This window comes from Danio rerio, chromosome 8 (genome assembly GCF_049306965.1).
Source record: "Danio rerio strain Tuebingen ecotype United States chromosome 8, GRCz12tu, whole genome shotgun sequence".
Lineage (NCBI taxonomy): Eukaryota > Metazoa > Chordata > Actinopteri > Cypriniformes > Danionidae > Danio > Danio rerio.
In genome coordinates this window covers 16,048,451-16,072,500 of record NC_133183.1, presented here as the reverse complement: position 1 = coordinate 16,072,500, position 24,050 = coordinate 16,048,451, and the positions used below count along the sequence as shown (strand labels likewise).

The 24,050-nt window shown below is 35.4% G+C and overlaps 1 protein-coding gene across 1 annotated transcript in view; it reads left to right on the top strand.

Annotated features, from left to right (window-relative positions):
- Positions 1-24,050, top strand: part of xpr1a (xenotropic and polytropic retrovirus receptor 1a) — a 131,506-nt gene that overhangs the window by 65,984 nt on the left and 41,472 nt on the right. Inside the window, exon 3 of the mRNA NM_001245100.1 lies at positions 20,950-21,051. Coding sequence (NP_001232029.1) covers positions 20,950-21,051 — 102 coding nt within the window. The remainder of the gene's footprint in view (positions 1-20,949; positions 21,052-24,050) is intronic.

Genomic DNA, 24,050 nt, shown 5'->3' with positions numbered 1-24,050 from the left:
CAAAGGAGCATCACTGAGAACAAAAAAAAAAAAACGTTATGAGTCCATGTCACACTTCCAACTGTACAATGTGTTTTCTTTTTCTTATAACGCACATTTTCTTTTTCTTATAACGAGTTTTGAGCTAAGGGACATTTCATTTGCCATTCGCTGACAGTCGGACAGACTCATCCAGTTCATCAAACCCCTGTCTTTTAAAATCGAAATCGAAAGCAGAATAAAACAGTCTGCCCTATAAAAGCCGGCGTATCAGTGCACTGCTTTTAAAAACATATGATTCGATTTGGGTCTTCTTATTGGTTCTTGGGACATTGCGGCTTTTGTTGTTAAAGACAAGTGGCGCTTAGAGGCTTTTGCCAACAAACTGTTATTTCTGAATGGGCTGACGCTACGATTTAGATGATTTAACACAAATATATTGGTTAAACATGTGCCTAAAGCATGCATTCAATGGCATTAGCTCATTTTTGATGGAAGTGGCGTTTAGCGGCTTTTGCATCTGAATTCTTCATAAGTGGGTTTATTACAGATATCAAACGGACTTCATTGGCTTCCCACTGCGTTTTCTGTACTGTGAAAGAAAATTAACTATGCAGCGAATTCAAAAGAATAAAGACTTATCAAACTGTAAAAATAGATTAACTGACTTTACTTTAAAATAGTGAGTAAACCCATTGCCTTAAAATTAAGTAAATTACCTATACGCATAATTATAAAAATTAAGTAAAGTGAAGTTAACAGTTCTAAATTACAACAGAACTACTTAAAATCAACTTGTCACTTTTAAGGCAATGGATTTACTCACTTTTTTAAGTAATCACTTGTTACAGTGTAGGTTGTTCATATTAGAGATGCACAGGTATGGAAACTTTACTGATAACTCTTAACCGATAAGCTGAAAACCAGGATGGATCAAGAAATATGAATTTTGATTCTTCTGGATCAGCTGGTGAAAATGATGCATCATTTATCAGCTGATATTATTTTAATCAGACCGATAACTGCAACTTTAATCAGCCTTTACCGATATTGCGCTGATACAGTATATTGCACATCTCTTGTTCTTTTTTACTGCTTAAAAGTACTGAAGAAGCTGAAATTCAGATATGCCCTAGTGTTTGGTTCCTGAAAAGCCAGACTAAAGCAGACAGATCTAAGTCAAATCTGACCAATCAGAGAAGAGAAGGCTTTCAGAAAAGAGCTGATGCTGCATTGTGTATGAACAAATTTGTGCTTTTCTGACCTTAAATACATGTAACCCACCAAATTGAAATTAGGATCTTTTAAAATAGCATAGGTGACATGTTGGTTAGTGGTTAGCACTGTGGGCTCACAGCAGGTCGCTGGTTCGAATCCCAGCTGGGTCAGTTGGCATTTCTGTGTGGAGTTTGAATGTATGTATAAAATAGCAAACAAATACAAATAAGAGATTTATAGCTTCTAGTCTATCTATGAGACCTTGTTTATGCCTTATACTTATAAATAAACACAAGTAGTCTTCTTCCTCCCAGAAAATGGACCCAAAATATTGATGAGTGACTCAGAATTTCTTTTTAGAGGTAAGAGATCCTCTAAAATCGCTTACATCCGGCTGTAATAGAGACGTACGGTACCTGTGTGTGTGCGTGTGTGTAATGGGCCTGAAAGAGCAGTGGGATGTATCCATAAACAGTTTAGTGTCTTTGCAAAGATACTTGAGGAAATAGGTGATAATGAGCCATGCAATTTAGGAAGAGAGAGAACAGCGAGTGTTTTAATGGAGGTTTCTATTGTGTCACATGATATAAACCACCCACTCATGCTCTTTCTGCCTAAAGCATTTATATCAGTTCATTATTCATTCCAGTAATCTCTGAATTAGCAGCCTTATTAAGCTAATAGATGTGCCTTAATTGGTTGTAAAACTTAAAATGAAGATGATATGTAGTACCTTGTATGTGCCTTTAGGAGGATTAAATTTGATATCTGGGTGAAATTAGTGCAATATCTGGGTGCAATATGAAATAATTTTTCATATTCATAATTTTGCAACATAGACTCGTTTTGAAATTGTAGCCCTATATACATTGGAGATCCCGAATTATTTAGCCAGAAGTATGTATGACTGCATTTCGTTTTTATTTTCGTCTTTGAAACAAACGCTTTGGGGCGGTATGACACGATTACCAGCTGAACGCTTTCCTGATTACCAGCTGACCGCTTCCAAATGGACAGCTTTCCTGCTGTTAGCAGTTTGTCTAGTTATATCGTCATGTACGTCGGTGGACTTGGGTCACAGAAAGGAGTTGACCACAAAGACAGGGTTCAATTCCGTAAGCAATGATTTCAGAAAGCAGGTAATACAAAAACAGAAACCAAAAAAATAAAATAAGTAAATAACAGAGTGAGAATGTGGTAAAATTTGAAAACGTGGTAAAAATCAGGCGAGGACTTTTTTTCTGGATTGCTTTTTAAACACTGTCGGTTGGGTTTAGGAAGTGGGTGGGTCAATCTGTGCTTTTGAAAACACTATTGGTTGGATTTAGGAAAGGAGAAGGGTGGGACAGTCGATCGGTCAGTCAGACAGTCAGTCGACAGTGGCCTCTGGTGGATTTACACAAAGACAGCAGGAACGAATGGCACTCAAGAGAGAAATTTGAGATCTTAAAAAGCATACACAAAGGCCTCTGGTGGATTCGTGGAAACAAAAACTTAACTCCTATACATACAGATATGTATATAAGAATGTGAATTAGTACAACCTTACTTTTATTTTTTTCTGATGAACAAAAATGAATTATTTAAAAAAAAAATTGGCAGTGTTTCCCAACCCTATTTCTGAAGGTACACCAACAGTACATATTTTAGGTGTCTTTCTTATCTGAACCATTCATTTCAGGTTTTTGAATCTCTTCTAATGTTCTGACGATTTGATTCAGGTGTGTTTGATTAGGAAGAGGTTAAAAATGTGTACTGTTGTTGTGCCTTCGGGAAGAGGGTCGGGAAACGGTGTCATCGTTGGTACTGTTAAAATGTTAAATCAATGTTAATTGACTGTGATGACAAGCTAATTCTTTATATATATATATATATATATATATATATATATATATATATATATATATATATATATATATATATGCAACACAGGCTCATTGTGAGTGAGTACCCCCATATACATTTCTGATCGGTCGGTCAGTCAGTCGACAATGGCCTCTGGTGGATTTAAGCGAGAACAGCAGGTGTGAGCGGCACTCGCGAGAGAAATTTGAGGTATCAAAAAGTGTACACAGCGGTCTCTGGTGGATTTGTGAAAACAAAATTTAAAAAAAAAAAAAAAGTAGCTTCTGGAACGTATTGTGCACTTTCCAGAAATGTATATTGCAAGTATGAATCTATAATAAGCCTGGATTGTGTATATATATATATATGACTTTTTCAAACTAATAAACAGGTTTCAACAATAATAACAACAAATGTTTATTAAGCATTAAATAACCATGTTGGAAATAGGAGAATAATTTAGTTTTTTCATCACAGCAATAATTAACATTTTAAAATATAGTAAGAAATCGGCTTTTTTATATATATTGTAATTTTATATTAAAAAGTTTAAATAATTTCCTCATTACTGTATTTAATCTAATACAACCAACCTTAGATGCTCTTTCAAAAGCATCTTACAGACCCCATGCTTTGAAACAGTACTGTGTATAAGATCTTTCTTAAAGCCCTGTTCTCTGACATTTACCGGAGATGACTTGCACACAGAGGTGTTAAAATATGCACCCCTGCTAATTCAGAAGACACAGCTCACCGCTGGGGACTGGATTAATAAGTCTTTTGTTTCATAAGCCTCTTGGCCTGCAGTCATGTTGCCTGAAGATAATTGAAAGCTTCATTCTGCCATTTTCAGAGGTGACTTTACCTCTGTGGCGCCACAGTGAAACCGTACAAAATGCATTTGAAGAAAACCACGTGGGAAAAAGGTTTAACGTGTCGTCCTGGTGCAGGGATAGTGCATGCTGAGGCAGACAATGTTTTCTTGTCATGATTAATTCAAGAAGTCTGGTACTTTTTAAGGGAACTAAATATAGCTGTGTTGCATAGCCCAAACCATTGTGTATTAAAAATGAACATTTTGGACAAGCTTCAGTTTTAATTAAACATAATACAATCAAAATCTACTGTATTTGAGGACTCACAGAGGGGTTTGAAGATTATAGGTCATGGTCTGATTTTCTGTCCACTTTATTATTGAGTGTTATAAAATACCAAACAATATTTAGTTGAATTTTAAAAATGTAATTACATTTTTTTTTTTTTTGCCCAGAATTTAGAGTATTTTCAGGCAGCCAAAATACATTTAATTCAGTGTTTTTTAAATCTTATTCTGTGATGAGGAAGTGTGCTCCTTTTTGCAGTTGTTTTAGATTCTACTGCCTATGGGAGAAATGACTAGGAAAAAAATTACAGAAAATGATCAAAGCACTTGCTCTACAAACAAGTGTGTTCATGGCTAAACATAAAAAGTAGAATAAAATAAGAAAATATAAGTTTGCAACATGAAGCAGCATAACGAGTTGTTTTGAACATCTGAATATCAATGGAAGTGAATGAGACCGGAAGTGTCGAGAAAAAAACATTTCAATGGCTGCGCCGGCTCGCACATTATTGAAGACATTGAAAATCTTCTGTGTTAAATATTGTACTTCTGTAATATTATGTCTTTTGTTTTATTTTATTGTATTCTGTTCATTTCTGTTCATCCGCTTGACACAGATTGTGCTCGTGGAGTTCAAATGCATTTCACACTTAGTATTAGTATAACTGCAACCGACTGGATAATTTTGCCAGCCATTTCCTCTATTTGTAAACTCAAACCCATGGCATTTAAATAGGTATCTAAGTTAAACAAAGCATACAAATCTTCAGTGGATGTTTTATCAGTGACCTTTCTAGCTATGACTCAGAGAGACGGAAATCTTCACAGCGCCATGATGGAGCTGTTTTTAAAGCCGAGCCTGCAGATGTCTGGCCTGAGTCTGACTGTGAGCTGGACTGATAACACTTCACACAGTCTGCTCCTCATTCCCACATCAGCTGAGCACAGAGAGATTTTAACATAGAGCTCAGAAATAAAAAAAGTAATGAATACTTTTCTGTCTGTGTTTTATTACAGTGCCCTCCACTAATTTTGGCACCATTGGTAAATATTAGCAAAGAATGTCTTTATTGTTTATTCTTTTGATCTTTTGCTCAAAATATGAACACAAAAATAGGAATGAACCAATTTCTTTGTCACCAAACATTATGGGCCAAAATGGCCCTGTGTAATGAGTCGTGGTACAACAGAGTTGAGGATCCAAGTGCAGTTTATTAAGAGAATCATCAGGCAGGTAAAGGTCTAAACTGGGACAGACAGGAGCATTCAGATAGTTCAAATGCATAGTCAGAGTACAGGCAAATGGTCGGAACAGGCGGCAAAACAATGTAAACAGTAAAACAAAGCCAAGGTCAAAAATTTGACAAGACAAGGAAAACGCTTTGTTGTGCTCACAAAGATGTTTATATCTGGGTAATTAGTCCTCACAAGCTTCAGCTGTGTGTTTGCAATCAAAGGGGATCTGTGCCAGGTTTGTGCGTGCAGGGAATGTTGGCAATTGTAGTTCATTTGAGTGGCAGAATTGTAGTCTGGGTTCATGTTTTCTAGCAATCTGAAAGGCCTAGATTGCTGGTGGTCGTAACACCTTTATTCCACTACGCTGTCTGAAAAGGCTTTCAAACTGGATGCGGTAAGTGCTGTACTATGTAACCCATTCATTTCAATAGCTTGTAACTCGCAAGGTTGTTTTTTTACCAACCAAAGTGCAAGAACAGTGAATTGCACCGTCAACTAGCTAGATTGTGTGCACACTACTGTTAAACAGCACAATTTTGGATATTCCGCTCATGTAATCTTATCTAAGCATAAACCGCACATGCTCACCGGAAAACAAAGTCTGCTCAAATAACAAGCGGACAAAGACATTTCTACGTATGCTGTTCTATATTGACTATTTTTCAAAATTGACTGCATTGTTGTGCTGTTGTGCTGTCATAGGAACGCTGGTAAAATGCAGTAAAGTCTAGATGGTATACATGGCCAGCTGGAAGTGTGAGTCGGTAAAGACTAGAGAGGATACGCACAGCAATAATGAATATTTTTACAGTAATGTGACGGTTGGGTTTAGGGTTGGAGTAGGGATAGGCGTTAATAAAATAAAATTTATTGGGTAATTTACTAAATAACATAAATAATACTCAGCACAACTACTGTTTTTACAGTACTGTGATGGTTGGGTTTAGGGTTGGGGTAGACATTAATAAAATACAATAAATGGGAAATTGAATAAATAATATAAATATTTTTTGTTAATTTCCATGCCTCTTGACTCGTGTTGCTATTTTATTGGCTTTTGATTTTTAAAATCAGTATAATTTTAGTTCAATTTTAGTTCAAAAGTCTTAAAAAATAAATTTTATGTTGAATAAAATACAAAAGTTATTATTACTACACATTTTTGGTTTCGGTTTTTGGCCAAGTGAGTTTTCTATTTTAGCCCACTATTTTCTTTTTGATGCTTCACCTAAAAACAATTATTGAAACCCAAAGCTGTTTGTGGTGTTGGTGTTGGTGTTGGTGACATCAGATTGTAGTTTTATGGACATTCTGACACCAAGACTTAACCAACATATGGAGATTTTTTTTCTCCTGTTGATATGTTGATTCCCTTAATTATTGTAACACGGGGAGTGACAGAGGCAACTGGGTTTGGATCCACATGCAGGTTTATTCGGCAGTCAGACAAGCAATGGTCAAAACAGGTGCAAACAGATGTATAAAGACAGGTCAGAGTCGTAGTCAAAGTATAAGGCGAGAGGTTGAAATGCAGGAGGCAGACAGGGACAAAAAGGCCAACAAGGCTAAGGTCAAAACACGGGAAAACAAGACATGGATAACGCGTTGTAATGTCACTACAGTTAACAAGACTCGGCGATGGAGTGAATGTGTGTGTTGCTTAAATAATGTGTTTAATCAGTCTTTGACAATCCTCCGGTGGTGCGAGTGTAATCAGTCAAAATGAGGAAGCATGTGTGTGTGTGTGAGCGGAGGGCATGTATGAAAATGTAGTCCATAAATGGCGAATTTGTAGTCCATAAGTTATTGTGGGTGATCTTGACAATTATTGCCCAGATGGTGAAAATCTACATCTTCAGTGTTTTTGCTGTTTATTATACCTAAGTGAGTGAGTGTGGCTTTTTGAGGCTCATATTTATACCCCTGTGAAACAGGATATCATGGTTGAATAGTTTCATGTTTTGTATTACCCATGTGTAATAATGCAAACTTCAAAATATCAATGTATTTACATACAGTAATAAGTAGGGATGTAACGGTATCAGAATTTCACGGTACGGTAATACCTCGGTATGAATGTCACGGTACGGTATTTATTGAATCATTTACAGGAAAAAACAAAACTTATGAAAATACTCCAAAAAAGTGCCAAAAGTGTCAATGACATACAAATTAGCCATCTATCTGTAAGCTTTGAAACAGGAATTTCAATTTTAATAACAAAAAATTATTAAACCATGTAAAAAAATAAAGTTTCAATTTAGTATTGTTGAAAACTCATCACATTCAACATTTAATCACACTCAGCCCATCTACCCAGATGAGAGCTCTGCTAGTCGGACTTCTCATCAAGCATCTCCCGCTGGATCTAATCTCACTATATTTATTAAACGGGATATTTCATTTATCTTGTTGTCTTTATCTAACGACATATTCCCTGACTTTGGGCATTGGAATCTATTACTTGTTCTCAGGTAACGTGTTTTGGCTGAGCGCAAAGATAAGTTAATGATTAATGTAACCACGTACATTCTGTATATTGACTGATCGCTTGCCTTTATTTCCTATAATGTATAAACTTATTGTATGTTATACTTTTAAAATGGCCATTATCGATTCTTAAAACTGATACTCAGCAAAAGAGAGGCTGTGTTTCGTATTTTCACTGAAATTGAAAGGAGGCAGTTGTTATCGGCTCCGTTTTGTTATAAATATCCACACAGTGAAGATGACGCTCATCTTATGCAGCACGACGCCTCAACATGTCTGCTGTCTAAGTTGCTAATATTAAAATGAAAATAGGCAGTTCCTTAAATCATGTTTACATTTTATTGTTGAGAAAGTGAAACAACGAAGCCAGGGTGATGTGAATGAAGTTATAAAGTACACTGTTCCCTTTGAAGATTTACCCGTGTCCTCGGTATAGTCTGCTTTTCCATATCAAACTGAGAAGAAGAGACTGCAGCCTTGATCAAACTTGCGAAGTCTGAACTTACACGGAGAGAATGCAGGACTAAACTGTGTGTGTTAGGCTACTTAATATTCAGGAAAAGCCCCAATCAGAGAGGCAAACGTCTGCAGCCCCGCCTCCGTTTTAGATGTCTCCGTTTTCCATCATCCACAATGAGACGGAGCTGCAGCGTTTCAAGAATGAAAACAGCCTCTCCAGCGTTTTCGAAACGCTCCGTTTTCGGCGCTCGAGAACTCCGGCGTAGTGTGGACGGTTGGCGTAACCGTAGCAAAACTTATGCGTTTTCAAACTAAAACGCATTAGTGTTAACGGGGCCTAAAGCAGGTCGCACACCAGAAGCGCCGCTCGGCGCCGCGACACGGCGCGTACATGACAGATTCAAGTATCACACACCAGACGCGCACATTCGAATGATATTTAACATGAAACTAATCAGATGGCGCTCTGTGGCGCGGCTGAAAAATGAACTGCGTCCTGAGCCGTCGCCGGGCGCCGCCGACAGGCGTTGACTTGCGGCGCCGGTGTGTGTATCCTGATAGAAACCTATGTTTAGAATTCTAAAATACATGGCGCTGCGCGGCGCGCCGCCGAGCGTCGCTTCTGGTGTGCGACCTGCTTTAGAGTTTTCCAGCTCTTTTCATCCCCGCTTCTAGCAGCACACTCCATTTCCGCATTACTGGATCTGTAGCGACAACAGACCGCAAGGGCTGATGGTCTAGCATGGGCTGATGGGTATTGTAGTTTTCGCTATCTCCCGTTCGCTTCATTCGCCTGAGCAAATTTTCTCAGAAGACCTATAGTTTTACCGAGTCATGCGACTTCGGTAATATCGAAAAAAATTAATATTGCGGTATGACGGTATTTACAATACCGTTACATCCCTAGTAATAAGTCAACATAGGCTCATTCTGACAACGTAGCCCTGTATACATTTCTGGAGATCGCGAATTATGTAGTCAGAGGAACCTACATGTATGGCTGCATTTTGGATTTACATGAGAACAGCAGGCGAGTATGTCACTCACGAGAGAAATTTAAGATCTGAATGAGCATACACAGTGGCCTCTGGTGGATTCACTAAAATAAAAACTGCTAAAAACGTACCTCCCGAGACGTATTTGGTGCTCTCCAGAAATGTATATAGCAGTACGTTTTCAGAATTAGCTTGGGTTGTAGTAGGTGCATTGTACCTAATTATTTACTTAAATGTATAAGTATGTAGTAATTAAAGCCACTTGATGTAAAGTGGGATTTTTTTTCTATTTTTGTCTTTATAAAGCTGTGATGTTTTTCCAGTGGTTTGATATCAATATGTTGTTGTTTTTCAGCAAAAGATAAAAAGGCTAAATAAGGTGATATTTTTGTATGGCCTTCTTTGCTTATATTTACCAAGTGTGCCAATATTAGTGGAGGGCACTGTATGTGGAAATCTACAGACAATTTTACTAAGTGCTTTAGCTTTTTGTGTTATTAAATCCGTTCGTTTGAAAAGAATAAGCTAGTCTTTGTATACATTTCTAAAAACAATTATATTGTGGCTGACCAATTAGGCATAAAGTCTTCTGCAATTATTTCTAATGCAATGTTTCCACTCCTGGAGCTTTTAACAGAGTTAGAGGAGAATATCCTGTTTTTGTTCCTCTCTAACAGATGTAGAGTTGGGGAAATCACTCAAATTATACTTGTTTATTGGCCTTCGCTGTCAGGTCACATAAATGACTCTGTGTTGATCTGTCAGTATGAAGATGTGGAACAGATCTGCAGTTCTGATATCTGGAGAATAAGGGTCAGGACGATCAAACTTCAGATTGTACAAACTGTATACTTCAGATCAAAGTTTAGACTAAAACAGTTGTGCACTTTGAGGTTGATTATGTTAAGGGGTCCCGAGATGCAGTTTGAAAGATTTAGGTCAAACTCTTGATTGCATTCGTTAATGTAACTTTTCTCTCTGTGCTTTGGAATGAGCAAGAAATGAATAGTCTCATTAAAGAAGTTTCATAAGTGTGTTGCTGAAAGTAAACAGGTCAGAATAAAGTATTTTGGAATTGTTTTGCATTTGGAGAAGAATTTCAGAACCACGGACAGCTCGTGTTCTTCAGTGGAGCTGCTCTCAGATGAGGATAGAAAAACATGTTTGTTTGACGTTTTCAAACTGTGCGATGTACATTGAATAAAACAGAATTATCCAAGATATAAAACACCAGCCAAAAGTGTAATTAAAGTAACATTTAAAAAAAAAATGTTAAACTGTCTTTGACAATAAAATATAACTTTTGTATAAATATACAGTGGCTTGGAACCCACATGGTTTCAACTATATTTCATTTTTAATTAAGCTGATATATATTTATTCTCTCTTGTAGCTATTTTAGCATTAGTTTTTTTGTGGCTTTGAGAGATGAAAATATTATTGAAATTCAAAATATTACTCTTATTAAAGTGTACATTTTTGCACACTTAAGCAAAAATATTGACTGCTAATTTATATACTTATAATATGAAACAATAAATACTAAATATTTCCTGTTTAGGTTCATGTATTAACTCATTCTCTCTCGTTTTTAATGTTTGTTTAGTTGGTTAGTTGTAGTCTGCAAAGAGTTTTCATATTAGCGCTGATTGTTTCCTGTTTTCACATATTTTGTGCATATTGCAGTTACTATTTTGAACATTTAGTAACATTTTACAGTAAGTTTGCATTAGTTAATGTTAGCTAATGTATTTGCTAACATGTCAAGTCAAGTCAGACTTTATTTAGGGAGCACCTTACAAACACAGAAGTGACCAAAGTGCTGTACAGAAAATATACAACAATATAAGCATGATAGTCTATAAAATACATAAAATGCAAGATAAAGAAGTAGAGAAGAAGTAAAGAAGTGTATCAGCTCAGAGATATAAGGTAAAATAATTTTAAACTGTACTCCGTTAAAATAGTTATCTTAAAAATACCCCAACATATAACCCAAATATAGGTTATTATAGCACCTTCCCAACTATGGGTTATTTTAACCCAGTTCATTGGGTTATTTAATTTAGCCCAAAGTATTGGGTTGTTTTGATTAAATGTAAATTTTTCCCATTCTGGTATCACTATTGTTACTATTACTAGTACTACAATTACTATTACTATTACTTTTTAAAATCATTTTTATTATTTATTTAAATTTTTCTTATACTTGTTTCTTTTATTCTTGTTTATGTAAAGCACTTTGAATTTCCACTGTTTATGTGCTATATAAATAAACTTGCCTTGCCTTGCCTTACAATGTATTTTATAATTATGAAAGTGTAAATAATAACAAAGTATTCAAAAATATTGAAACTGCTTTTTTCCATTACGTTTTAGTTCCAGACACTTTTGGAAAAATAAATATAGAATCACAAACAATGAAAAAAACAGAACAAAGTACAGACAGTTATAAACTGTGGAAGTAGAAACCATGTGTTGATGGAGCAGAATATGGAGCTCTGTGTGCTGTAGAGGTTGTCCAGCAGCTGCAGCAGGCTTTACTTAGTGTCCACAATGTACAATAAAGTTTAACCACATCCAAACGCTTCTAAAAGATGGTCTTGGATGGTGAAACGGATATAAAAACACAACACGGAGAGGTAATTTCATAAAAAAAAAAACATTATTGTGTTATAACTTAAATAAACTTTATAACGCAAAAACAACACTACGGACACATATTAAAACAGCTGTTTTGTGTCAAATAAATCAGCTGACTGTTGAAATTAAAATTTTTAACCCAACTGGTTGAGTTATTAAATAAATAATCAAATAAAGGTTAAAAATAACCCAACAAAGCACCAAATATTTATTCCAACTAATTAAGTTATTAATAAATAACCTAATAAAGGGTACAAATAAACAAACAAAGCACCAAATATTTAATCCAACTGATTAAGTTATTAATAAATAATCTAATAAAGGTTCAAAATAACCCCAAAAAGCACCAAATATTTAACCCAACTGATTGATTTATTAATAAATAGCATAATAAAGGTTAACAATAACCCAACAAAGCACCAAATATGTTTAACTCAACCATTGGGTTAAATAAATAACTCAACATTTTTTAGAGTGTATTTTAAAATGTACTGGTAACCAATGATGCGAAGCATACACGAGGGCAATGTGGTCATATTTGCATGAATATGAACAACATGAACAAACAATGATCAATACAATACATTAGGCAATGAAAATAAAGCTAATCATTGTTAGTTCTTGTCAACTCACAGTGCATTAACTATGTTGACAAGCACAACTTTGTATTTCAATAACGCATTAGTAAATGATGGAATTAATAGTAATTATGATTAATAAATGCTGTACAACAAATACTGTTCATTCTTAGGTTAGTAAATAACTAGTAAAATGGTAAAAAAAAATAGTAAATAGTAAAAAGAATAACATTAACTAATGGAACCTTATTGTACTGCAAAGTGCAAATACTTTGAAGTGGCTCTTTATTTTATTTTTTTTGCGTTGACTTAATCTAACAGTTAGAACAAGCAGACACCTATAAGTATCTTGTCAGAATGGCATGCACAGCTAAATCATTCATTGAGTCGTTTTTGTGAACCAAATCCACATCATTGTCGTACTATCTCTCAGACCGGCTCAGATTTCATACCCAATCATCCATTTCACATCCCATCTGTGTCATCCTCAGCTCTTCCTAATGCATTCACTCCAGTCTGGATACTGCCGGGAATCCCATCCTCCTCCCCCAACCCCATACAAAAACCAAGATTTACACCCATCGGCTCTCTGATGAATGAGTCTAGACTGAGACTCCTCTCCCTCATGCTTACTTTGCTCTTACATACACTACATGTTATTTACACGGCTGTGCATGCCAGACTCGTTAACGTGCATTGCTAATGATCTCTAGACGCCTCCTGATTGGCTGAGCTAATTGTGGCTTGAGGGCCGAGGGACTAAAGGGTTTTCCTTTATCTCAAAGGGATGGGTTGAACTTAGCATTGAAGGGGGGGTCGAACGGATGGTTGTGAGAGGCTTTTATGTGCCGCGTTTCATGTCTGTTTCCCAGCATGCATCATTCCTGCTTAACGGGTTCTGTCCTACTGCAATCCCACCCACACACTTGAGCCTTTTAATAGAGCGTGCCAGCGAGAGCGCATAATCACCCCCTCTAATTTACTCAGGATGATGGGCCCTCGTAAAAAATAAAAAACCTCCAACAACAGAGCGCATCGTTATTGCTGCCAGGCGTACAGTTTAATTCAGCGGTGATGATTGAGATCTGTGTGTTGAGGGGAGATAAGGGACTCTCGCACTCGTGTATGGTGGCGCCGCGACAATGCAAACAGCAAGACGAGGGCGATAAACTGCGTTGAGGCGGTTAAATGGATTGTAAAATGAGGATAGAGAGGTCATATACAGCTGTCGGACGAGGAATTGCTGTGTTCACTTGTTCACCGGCAGTAGACACTAGAGATGGTATCGCTTGGACAATACTTGTGCCTAAATATTTTATATAGGTTCAGCATAGAGGAATTCAATATAGAGGAATTAAAATTATATAAAACATTGCTATAACAATGTAAACATCAAGTGTCTTTATAAACAGTGTGGCTAAAAATCATACTAGGCAGTTTTTTATTTTTTTATTTAAATGTTTTTTTTTTTTTTTTTTAATTGCCTAGGGTTTTATGTGAGGGTTGTGTATAAGGGTGGGTGATAAAATATTTAGTGTAAAAATCCTTATGTCTATTATGAACCACATGCAGTGCTTTACATAAGTACACCCCCTTTTGAAAATGAATATTTTTATCTATTTCCCAGTGAATATAGGTAATATATTTTTGATGCATTTAAACAAAACTGTTTTATTAAACATATATATTTATAAAAATTATATTTTAGTCACCAAACATATTTAGAAATAAAAAGATAATTCTATTAAATCACGTGAAATTAAAAACAAAAAATGTATAGATTTTTTTCTTCTGAATTTGATAAAAAAATTGTATTTAATATTTTTCCCTAACATATAAATTAGCGTGTACTAAATTTGGACTGGTATTATAAGTTATTTTGTTAGATTAGCTCCAGATTTTAATTTAAAGGAGAGATTGGCGTGGGGTGTGCTTATATATGTTGAGCACTGTAAAAACAAGAATTTGTGCTTGTGTGTGTGTGTTTGTGTGTGCGTGTGTGCGTGCGTGCGTGCGTGCGTGTGTGTGTCAGTAAAGCACTTCAACTCAAAAAGATTCCACCTTGTTTTATCAACAGGTTTCTGTCTTGTCCATGTATGGTTATTAAAATCTATTTTGTTGCTTCAATTAGATCTGGCCTAGTTGGCAGCATTGAAGTTCTTAACTTGCAGCCAGCTCACTGTGATTTCACCAAATTACCAACAAAGCTATATTGCCTCATCCTCACAATATGTCTCAGTTTGTTTTGGCAGTTAAAACAATTAAAGCAAGTTAAACCATGTCTGAGCCAGAAATAAACTAACATTTATACATATAACACAAATAAACATACAATTATTTAAATCATTTAAATTAACAGTTTCATAACCGCTGGCTAGGAGAACTTCTGTCCAGCTACAAATGTGCATCTACTTCATTCAATCACTACATCAGTCTTGTTCAAGCTCATGCAACAGTAGCTTGTTTGATGGGGAACTCCAAAAGGAACTCCAAGTGCATTTTTGTTTTTGTCTCCAAGTTACTTGTGCCAAGAATAGGTTGTATATATATATGGAACACCTCAACTGCAAAAATCCAAAGGTTCAGTCTGTTAAGCTAAGCATGCGCAATGACTTCCTTCTTATGTGGTTTTATTGGTGGGTATGCGAATCAGCTTATAAGTACATACCGCCACCTACTGTGATGGAGGCACACTTTAACTTACCAACAAGAGTCGTTCATATGAAGAGCTTAAAAATCATTGAGTCAACAAGTTCTCATCTAATCCATTTGATTATTTCTTCATTTCGTTTTAAACAACTAGAGTGAATCATTTAATAGAACCAAACTCATTCCATTCTTTTCCATATAACATATTTGTGTTTTGCAAATCGAGCTAGTGGCTTGTTGACTTTTTTGAGTGTGTGTGTGTGTGTGTGTTTGTGTGTGTGTGTGTGTGTGTGTGTGTGTGTGTGTGTGTGTGTGTGTGTGTGTGTGTGTGTGTGTGTGTGTGTGTGTGTGTGTGTGTGTGTGTGTGTGTGTGTGTGTCTGTGCTTGTGTGTGTGTGTGTGTGTGTGTGTGTGTGTGTGTGTGTGTGTGTGTGTGTGTCTGTGCTTGCGTGTGTGTGTGTTTGGGGTGGGTAATATGGTCAAAATAGCAAATTTCTAAATTTTAAAAAATGTATAACTTTTCTACATATTTATAAATGGATAAAAACATTATTTTCTTTTACTTTGTGTACATATTGCTTAATGTTGTCGAGTGAAACAATGCTATTATTAAAGGTATTAAAATCAAATACAGTGAACACTGTAGCCAATACTACACACTATGTTCACAAAAGATTAAATTCACAACATTTAACATTGTAACATTTTAATCTAAAATCAAAAATAATGTTTTGTTTAGTAGAAGTTAAATTCACCCTTATTATTTTCATTACCCCATTTGAATAGTCACTTTATAGGTACTGCTATCTCAAAATTCCCACACTGGTTGGTTTAAAATCAACACATGCCACAGACTGTATATTGTCTACTAACAACAACAAAAAAAGATTAATTTATGGTACAAACTTGATATGCCGTCTGGCTCTTAAAATCATGTACTGTACAAGCTATTTTTTTTTTTCTTTTTCTGGAAAGGCTAGACAGCCGATTTTGTTCCTGCAGGGCTTTTTGGGTAAAACAATACACAGTCTGATCCCTTGATCCATGGGAGCAGTCAGTTTTGGTAAACCTAGGCACCCAGAGGGAAAATGTTATATTCATGTGAAGAGAGTGTGATAGAGAGCAAGAGAGATGAGCGAAGGGATCAGTGTGCAGGATTTCTGTTTGGATTTAACAGATAGAAAGTATCATAGTCAGGGAAAGTCTGCTGTCAGTTTATTGCACTGCACTTTGTAAATTGAAGCACTGACAGTCTGGTATTTATAATTATCACATTATCTCAGTAATAGGCGGAGAGTAGGAGGTCTTTTGTGGTCGTTTGAACACAGCATATGCATATACACTGGAAGCAATGCTTTTTTGACTACCTCTGGAAGCGGTCAAAAGTAGACATGCTCAAAACATTTCAGACCCTATTTACACCTGTATATTTAGCATTGTCCACTTGCAAGAAAACCATGTTTATACAACTTTATTAATAAATCAGTTTATTTATTTATTTTTTTTCATACTCCAAACATCTCAGCTGTTTCTGGATGCACTTAAATTGGCAGAAAGGACATGTTCCTACATGAATCGACAGAACACAGATTATTTGGTTTACATCATAGACTGTAAAAGATATGGATGTAGCATCCATGAGGTCACCCATAGGTTTCTGAAGTACAAATGAAGCTACAAGTAGGCGTGGCCAACCATCACCTTTTTGTTTGCGCGTTATTGCATCAAGTGGGGGTTACCAAAACAGGGCAAAGAGGTTGAGCGTGAGCGGAGCTACAGATACCTGCTAGCATTTTGCTTAGACAGGCTTTACTCTGGGAGAAAAGCTAAATACCTCATTACCTGTGTTTTGATTATGTTCTGACCACATGTGCTTGGTTGTATACTACATCAATAAAAGTGTTTAGTCTTTTAAAAACGTTATATACATAAATATGTACATCGAGCCACTAAGAATTGCTCTTATGATGTTTTTCTACAGGAGGAATACGCAAATTACTTCTAAATACTTCAAACATAGTCGGTGCTAGTAAATGCAAGGCTATTTATGAAATCCAGGCATAACTCTGTATGACAACATTTCAGATGACTGTTCTAGAGCCTACAGATAATCAATCTGTCAGATTCTGGAGTGCATTACAGCTCTAAAGAAAATGACAAATGATCATTTTTAAAAAAGTAAAACAAATACAATTATAGATATGGTTTATAAGTTTATAATTTCACTCACCTGGGAAACTTAACGCATGCCATATTATCCGATAATTGTAAGAAATAATTCCAAAAGACAATTGATTGAGTAAAGCTACATAAAACAAAATAAACATATGATCTATATGACGAGTTTAACTGGTAATCAGCCAGAATCACTAAGGTAACGTGATAGCGAGCAGCGAGACCTAGCTGCCACTCAAGTGGCCACGCCCTTAATTATGCAGACTTATTAAAAATTATGCAGATGAGTACTAAAAAAAGTCACCCCCTCACAGCTGTCATAAATGGTAAAATTAGCTATATACACCAAAACCATCTTTTGTATCAGTCTGTAAACATGTTTTTATCAGCGGTAAAGTTGGAAAATTTAGCATTGCAGTCAGTGGACATCTGGAATTCCTGGAGCCAGCCCCCAAATGCGAGTCGATGAATTGCAGTTTCAGTTACTTCCATAATGGCTACACAAGGGAAAGTGGGATGTTGCCGCTTAGTTTACTTTTTGCGCAAAATCAGTGTAAAAAGCAAAAAGCTGTCATGATTGGTTTATACTTATTCTACCATTTAAAACTAGGAGGCAACATGGTAGCTCAGTGGTTAGCACTGTCGCCTCACAGCAAGAGGGTGGCTAGTTCGAGTCCCGGCTGGGTCAGTTGGCATTTCTGTGTGGAGTTTGCTTGTTCTTCCTGTGTTGGTGTGGGTGCTCCAGTGTCACAGTGCTCCAGGGCACAGTCCAAAGACATGCGGTACAGATGAATTGAATAAACTAAACTGGCCATAGTGTGTGTGTATGTGTGTGTGAAAGAGTGTGTATGGGTGTTTCCCAGTACTGTGTTGCAGCTAGAAGGCATCTGCTGTGTAAAACATATCCTGGAATAGTTGGCGGATCATTCCGCTGTGGCGACCCCTGATAAATTAAGGGACTAAGCTGAAGGAAAATGAATAATTGAATGATGAAAACTAGGGCTGCAACTAATTATTTTGCTAATTGAGTAATTGTATGATTATTTTTTCTATTAATCAGATAAAATAATGATGCTGTTTTTATTTGACACTTTGCTTATTATAACCATATAAAACTATACATAATAGTATCATTTATGTGTCAAAAAGTATATTTTTAAAAATGCTAAAGCCACATACCGAGTTTAATAATCTTTCATTTTGACATTTTCAACCCTAAAATAAAAAGCAAAGATTGTTTTTGAACGCTAAAATTTCTATAAATATCCCAAAAATAAATAAACAAAAAGCAAAACAAGTCTTATTGTATTCACATAACTATGATATTCAGATTATGCTCATAAAAATATATAATCATGCTGACAATAAGATATTAAGCAGCAGAATTGGTTGAATGGCTACCGTTGGCAAGAAATTACAAAAGTGCTTTTTTTTTTTTCTTCCTCCTCCCTCATTTGTCTTCTCTGAGGACGGTCTTGCTCCTTTGTGTCCAGGTCATGACAGAGACATAAAGCCATTATAAGGCTAACAAGAGGTGAACAGCAGGAAGACTCTATTTAAGATATCACACAGAGCTTTCTCTGTTACTATGACGACACAGACTTAATGAGGACGAATGCTTTTCTTCTAAGGAGCTGCGCAATTTGTTTACATTTTATTGCCATGTCTGGTTGAAAGGAACATGAAACAAAATGTATGGCTCATTTAATATTTGTAAAATGACTTTTTTTGTGGCACAGACTGTTCAGTGGGAAATGGAATTTACCTTTATATGGATTCATTGGATTGTGGATGTTAATATTTATCCTTGTCTATTACATGTACAAGTAGGTTCAGAGGTGGGGTAGATTCCATGTTGAAGGAAGACTATAAAACAAACACTTAAAAAATATGTAAATAAATTATGCAAAGGAATGTACATTAATGCCAAACTATAAATCTGATTTATGTAAATATGGCAAACTTGAAAATGATGTCTCTCTATTTGTTGCAAAATGTGCAATATTTGATGCAAAACAGCTGTTAATTGTTGATCGTATCGGGTGTTTTCCATTTATTTGTGCATTCATGTTGCATTGGGAGACCTGGATTTCTGCTTCAACAATATTAGAGATTGAACATCTAAACTTTGCATATTGCCAAAGTCAATTCTTTGATTTAAAGTTTTAGTAGTTTGAAACAAAATATTGACTAAGAAGACAAACTCAAATGTAAGAAGAGAATTTAAGTGGAAAATCATTACAAGATATTTCCGTACTCCACAAATTGTAGCAAAGATAAGAATAGGCTCATCTAACAGATGTTGGAGAGAATGTGGTGATCAGTTAGGGAACCACTCTCATATCATTGGGTATTGCCCAAAGCTGCAGCAGTTCTGGGATGATATCTATAAGGTGCTTGGAGATATATTTTGTATTGATAATCCCTTTGATCCAACCGTGGCAATCCTGTATGGTATAGAGATTGGGGAAAGAAGAGTTATTTATTTGTATTAATTAATTTATTAATTTTATTTAAAAATATTTGAAGCAAGATGGAACCCAATTCTAACAATTATACATAACTAACTTTAAACATACAACTTAGATTTAGTAAACAGCCACATTGTATACACGATAAGTATATCATGTACATCTCCCAACTCTTCCCCTTTATATTTATTTATTTATTGATTTATTGATTTGTTTATTTATTTATTTATTTATTTTTATTTATTCATTTATTTTTATGTTTTTACCTTCAACACCATATATATTGTTTTAAAATAACACTGTACAAATGTCTTTCCCTTTTTCTCCCTAATCTTTTCAGTACCCATCTGTATCCTTATTGACTATTTCTAATGTATCTCTGATTTTGTTACGTTCTAAAAAAAAAAAAAAAAAGAGTTAAAAAAATTATATTGACAAAGCATCATATATATTTGGAAATAATTGGATACAATAAATAAAAATGGAAAAAGTTTTGGCAGCTCATTGACAGACTTTTGTATGATTAGCATAACCAACCCAAATAATATATTGTTTCAAATGACAAAAAAATTCATTAAACATTTAAACCTTTCAATATCAGGAGTTATCAGGACGTCAATCAGGGTCCTGCAATTGAAAAACCATAAATAAAGAGAAAACCTCATGAACACAGTAATTAACATATATTTATTAATACAGTTTAGTGTAGCTTTAAGTGGATGTGATCTATTGTTTTTGATAAACATGTAATACATGCTAAAAGCTTTTACCTGACTCACTTGCTTATTTATATAGAGGGCCAGCTTTGACAGCTCATGCCTCGGGCTTTACTCCTTTAATAAAGACAGCAGACTGGAAGAAACCCATGGCTGCAGTCCAAAACATGTTTAAAAATCAAACATGCCTCAGAATTTTAAAATCGCACTAAAATATGTTGTTCAAAGCATAAAGCACAGGTTTTATCATTTGCTCCGGCCTTGACAAGTCAGTATAAAAGATGGAGAGAGGGAAATTGAATGCGCTTTTTGGGATATACTGTATCAGTATCGAGATTAAGTGGAGTATGAAAGTGAAACACAGATTAATGTCTTTGTGTTTTGTGTCTTTCAGTCACAGATGAGGACACCGTCAAACGATACTATGCCAAGTTTGAAGAGAAGTTCTTTCAGACGTGCGAAAAGGAGCTTTCCAAGATCAACACATTCTATTCAGGTACTGTTTTATCTGCTTATATATAAACAATAATAATATTGTAAAAAAATCAACATATGCTTATTCTGAAAAGCGTAGCCCTATACACATTTCTGGAGATCACGAATTATGTAGCCAGAGAAACGTACGGCTGCATTTAGTTTTTAAAATGACAGCTACGGCCGTTCTATTTCACGCTTACCAGCTGACTGCTTAAAACAGAAGCAAAAAAAAAATAAAACAAACAAGTAAATAACAGGGTGAGAATGTCGTTAAATCTGAAAACGTGGTAAAAATCAGGCGAGTGCTTTTTTTTTCTGGATTGCTTTTCAAAACACTTTTGATTGGGTTTAGGGAAGGGGTGAGCAGGTCAATCAGTGCTTACTAAAACACTACCGGTTGGGTTTAGGAAAGGGGATGAGTTGGGGTTCGGCCGGTCGGTCAGTCAGTCAGTCAGTCAGTCAGTTAGTCAGTCGGCCTCAGGTAAATTTAGACAAGAACAGCAAGCACGAATTGCACTTGCGAGAGAAATTTGATATCTCAAAAAGTGTACACAGTGGATTTGTGAAAACAAAAACTGCAAAAAGATAAAAATAAAAAACGGAGCTCCTGGGACCTATTATGCACTCTTTAGAAATGTGTATAGGGGTACATCTTTAGAATGAGCCTGGGTTGGAAAAAAACATTGGTTTTCTATTTTAATAGGCAGCTATTTATTTACTTATTTATTTAGGTTTGAATTACAATAAAATTATCATATGTTTTACTTTCACAAGTCTTGTATCATTATGACAGTTCCTTTAAATTGTACTTTTATTTACCTGCTGTCTCACAGAGCATTAACTAATGTTAACAAGCATGAATTTGGATGTTTAGATGTAATAACGTATTAGTAAATGTTGAACTATGATTAATAAATGCTGTACAAGTATTGTTCATTATTAATTCATGTTAGTAAGTGCATTAACTAACATGATCTAATAAAACCTTATTGTAAAGTTTGAAGTTAAAGTTTTAAAAAACTAATACATTTGTGGAACTTTTTTTTACAATTTTTTTCGGATGAATATACATTTATTCTTTAATTATAATTATTTTTAAACAAATGTAAAATGCTTTACTAAATGCTTGATCGATTTAAAGCATTTCTCCTTAATTAAAAATAACTTTTTTTAAATGATTGTTATAGTTTTGAAGATTTCTATTTTTTATATTTAGAAAGACTAGAAAGATTTTTTAAATATATGTATTTTATTGTTTGTTTATTTGTTTGTTTGTTTGTTTGTTTTTTTGTTGGTTTGCTAACTAACATGATTTTTTTTAGCATTAACTGTCATAAAAGTTTTCCAGAACCCATAAATGGCACATACCGACAGCTAAGCTTCACTGTGTGCTTGAACTGCAATGGCCTGCTAAATGCTGTCAAGGGATTCCCTGTGCATGAGGTCTGGGTGTACAGCGCTATTTGGGAACGTGATGTAATAAGCAGTGCCTGCCATAGTCATTCTGACATGTGTCAAGGGGAATAGACTATGTTTGGACTCATAATATATGCACACTGCAACATAAGCTGTGTTGTTGCACGGGCTTCAGGACGGCCAGAATGAATGAGCTCTACTGCCTCTAGTGGCTGTTCAGCGGAGGAAACAACAGACATGTTTTGAAAGCTCCACACTGATGCTTTGTTCGCATATTGACACATTGTTTGCATGTGTCATAAACATTAATATATGAATGCTAGATATTAAAACCTCACAATGAGTCTTGACAGCATGATCAGCGTTTATTTTGAAACAAAGAAGCAGATGCTCATTAATAATTGAACACAAAAGCATTAACAAGGACACAAACTGCCTTTTAAATATATTTCTTACAGTTCTCTAGGGTGCACTCATAATGTTGTTAAGAAAAAAAAATGTAGAAGTAAAAGGCTATTTTCTGTCCTCTTTTGACCCCTTCTTCAAAACACACTCTTTGAATAGACATGGTTGATTGTAGACTTGGAAGTAAACACCCACTGCTATGGTTAGGTAACAGTTTACATATTTCATTAGGATAGCTGTGTGCCCATCGGTGTAAACTTCTGCCTGTATTTTTGACACCTGGCATCCTTTATAGGACTGCTGTGAATTGCATTAAACACTCAGACTATTTGTTTATCAATTAATCTGTAACAGCTATAACAGACAAAGCAGAAATAAGAACAATTATTTACAATTATGTGGTGCGAAATTACTGTCAAATCAAATATAGTCAGCACCAGTGTTACTTTTGAAATGCAGTAACGCACCAGTAACTTTTAAAAGTAATGCATTGCAAGCAATATTGGGTTACTCTCCAAAATACTAGTTTGCTTTACCTAGTTAATTTTCGTGAAAAAGTAATGCATTGCGTTACTTTTAAGTTACTTTTTCTTACCTGGCTGAGGCTTGATTTCTTTCAGAAATTTTAAATAATAATCAAATTTGAAGAATAATTTTAAAAGAGGAGCTCTGCAATTAAAAAGGCAGCAAATAACCTACACCTTCATTTACGTTTAAAAATGCACAACAATTTATCATTTAGGACATACTGTAGGTGTTAAATCCAGTTTTTGGAAGGCCACAGCTCTGCACAGTTTAGGTCCGACCCTAATTAAGCACACCTGCTCAAACTAATTCAGTCCTTTAGTTTGAAACCTACAGGTAACCTAGATTGGACCTAAACTGTGCAGAGCTGCGGTCATCCAGGAACTGGATTTGACACCTGCGATTTAGGACAATGTCATCTTCAAAGAACTTCCTGACCCCAGAGCTATACATGCTGTATATACAGATTAATCAAAGTTTAAAGAAATGTGTTTGCTACTTTTGTGCTTTTTGCCTTATTAGATAAGTAAAGTAAAATCACTGTTCATTGAGACAATTCCCTTTTGCTTTTTTAATGCATTTAAAATAATAAGAATACTTCCTCTGGCCTGCCATCTTCATTTCTGTCTGTTCCCACAGGGAGAGCATTTTCTCATTGCGTGTGGGATTCAG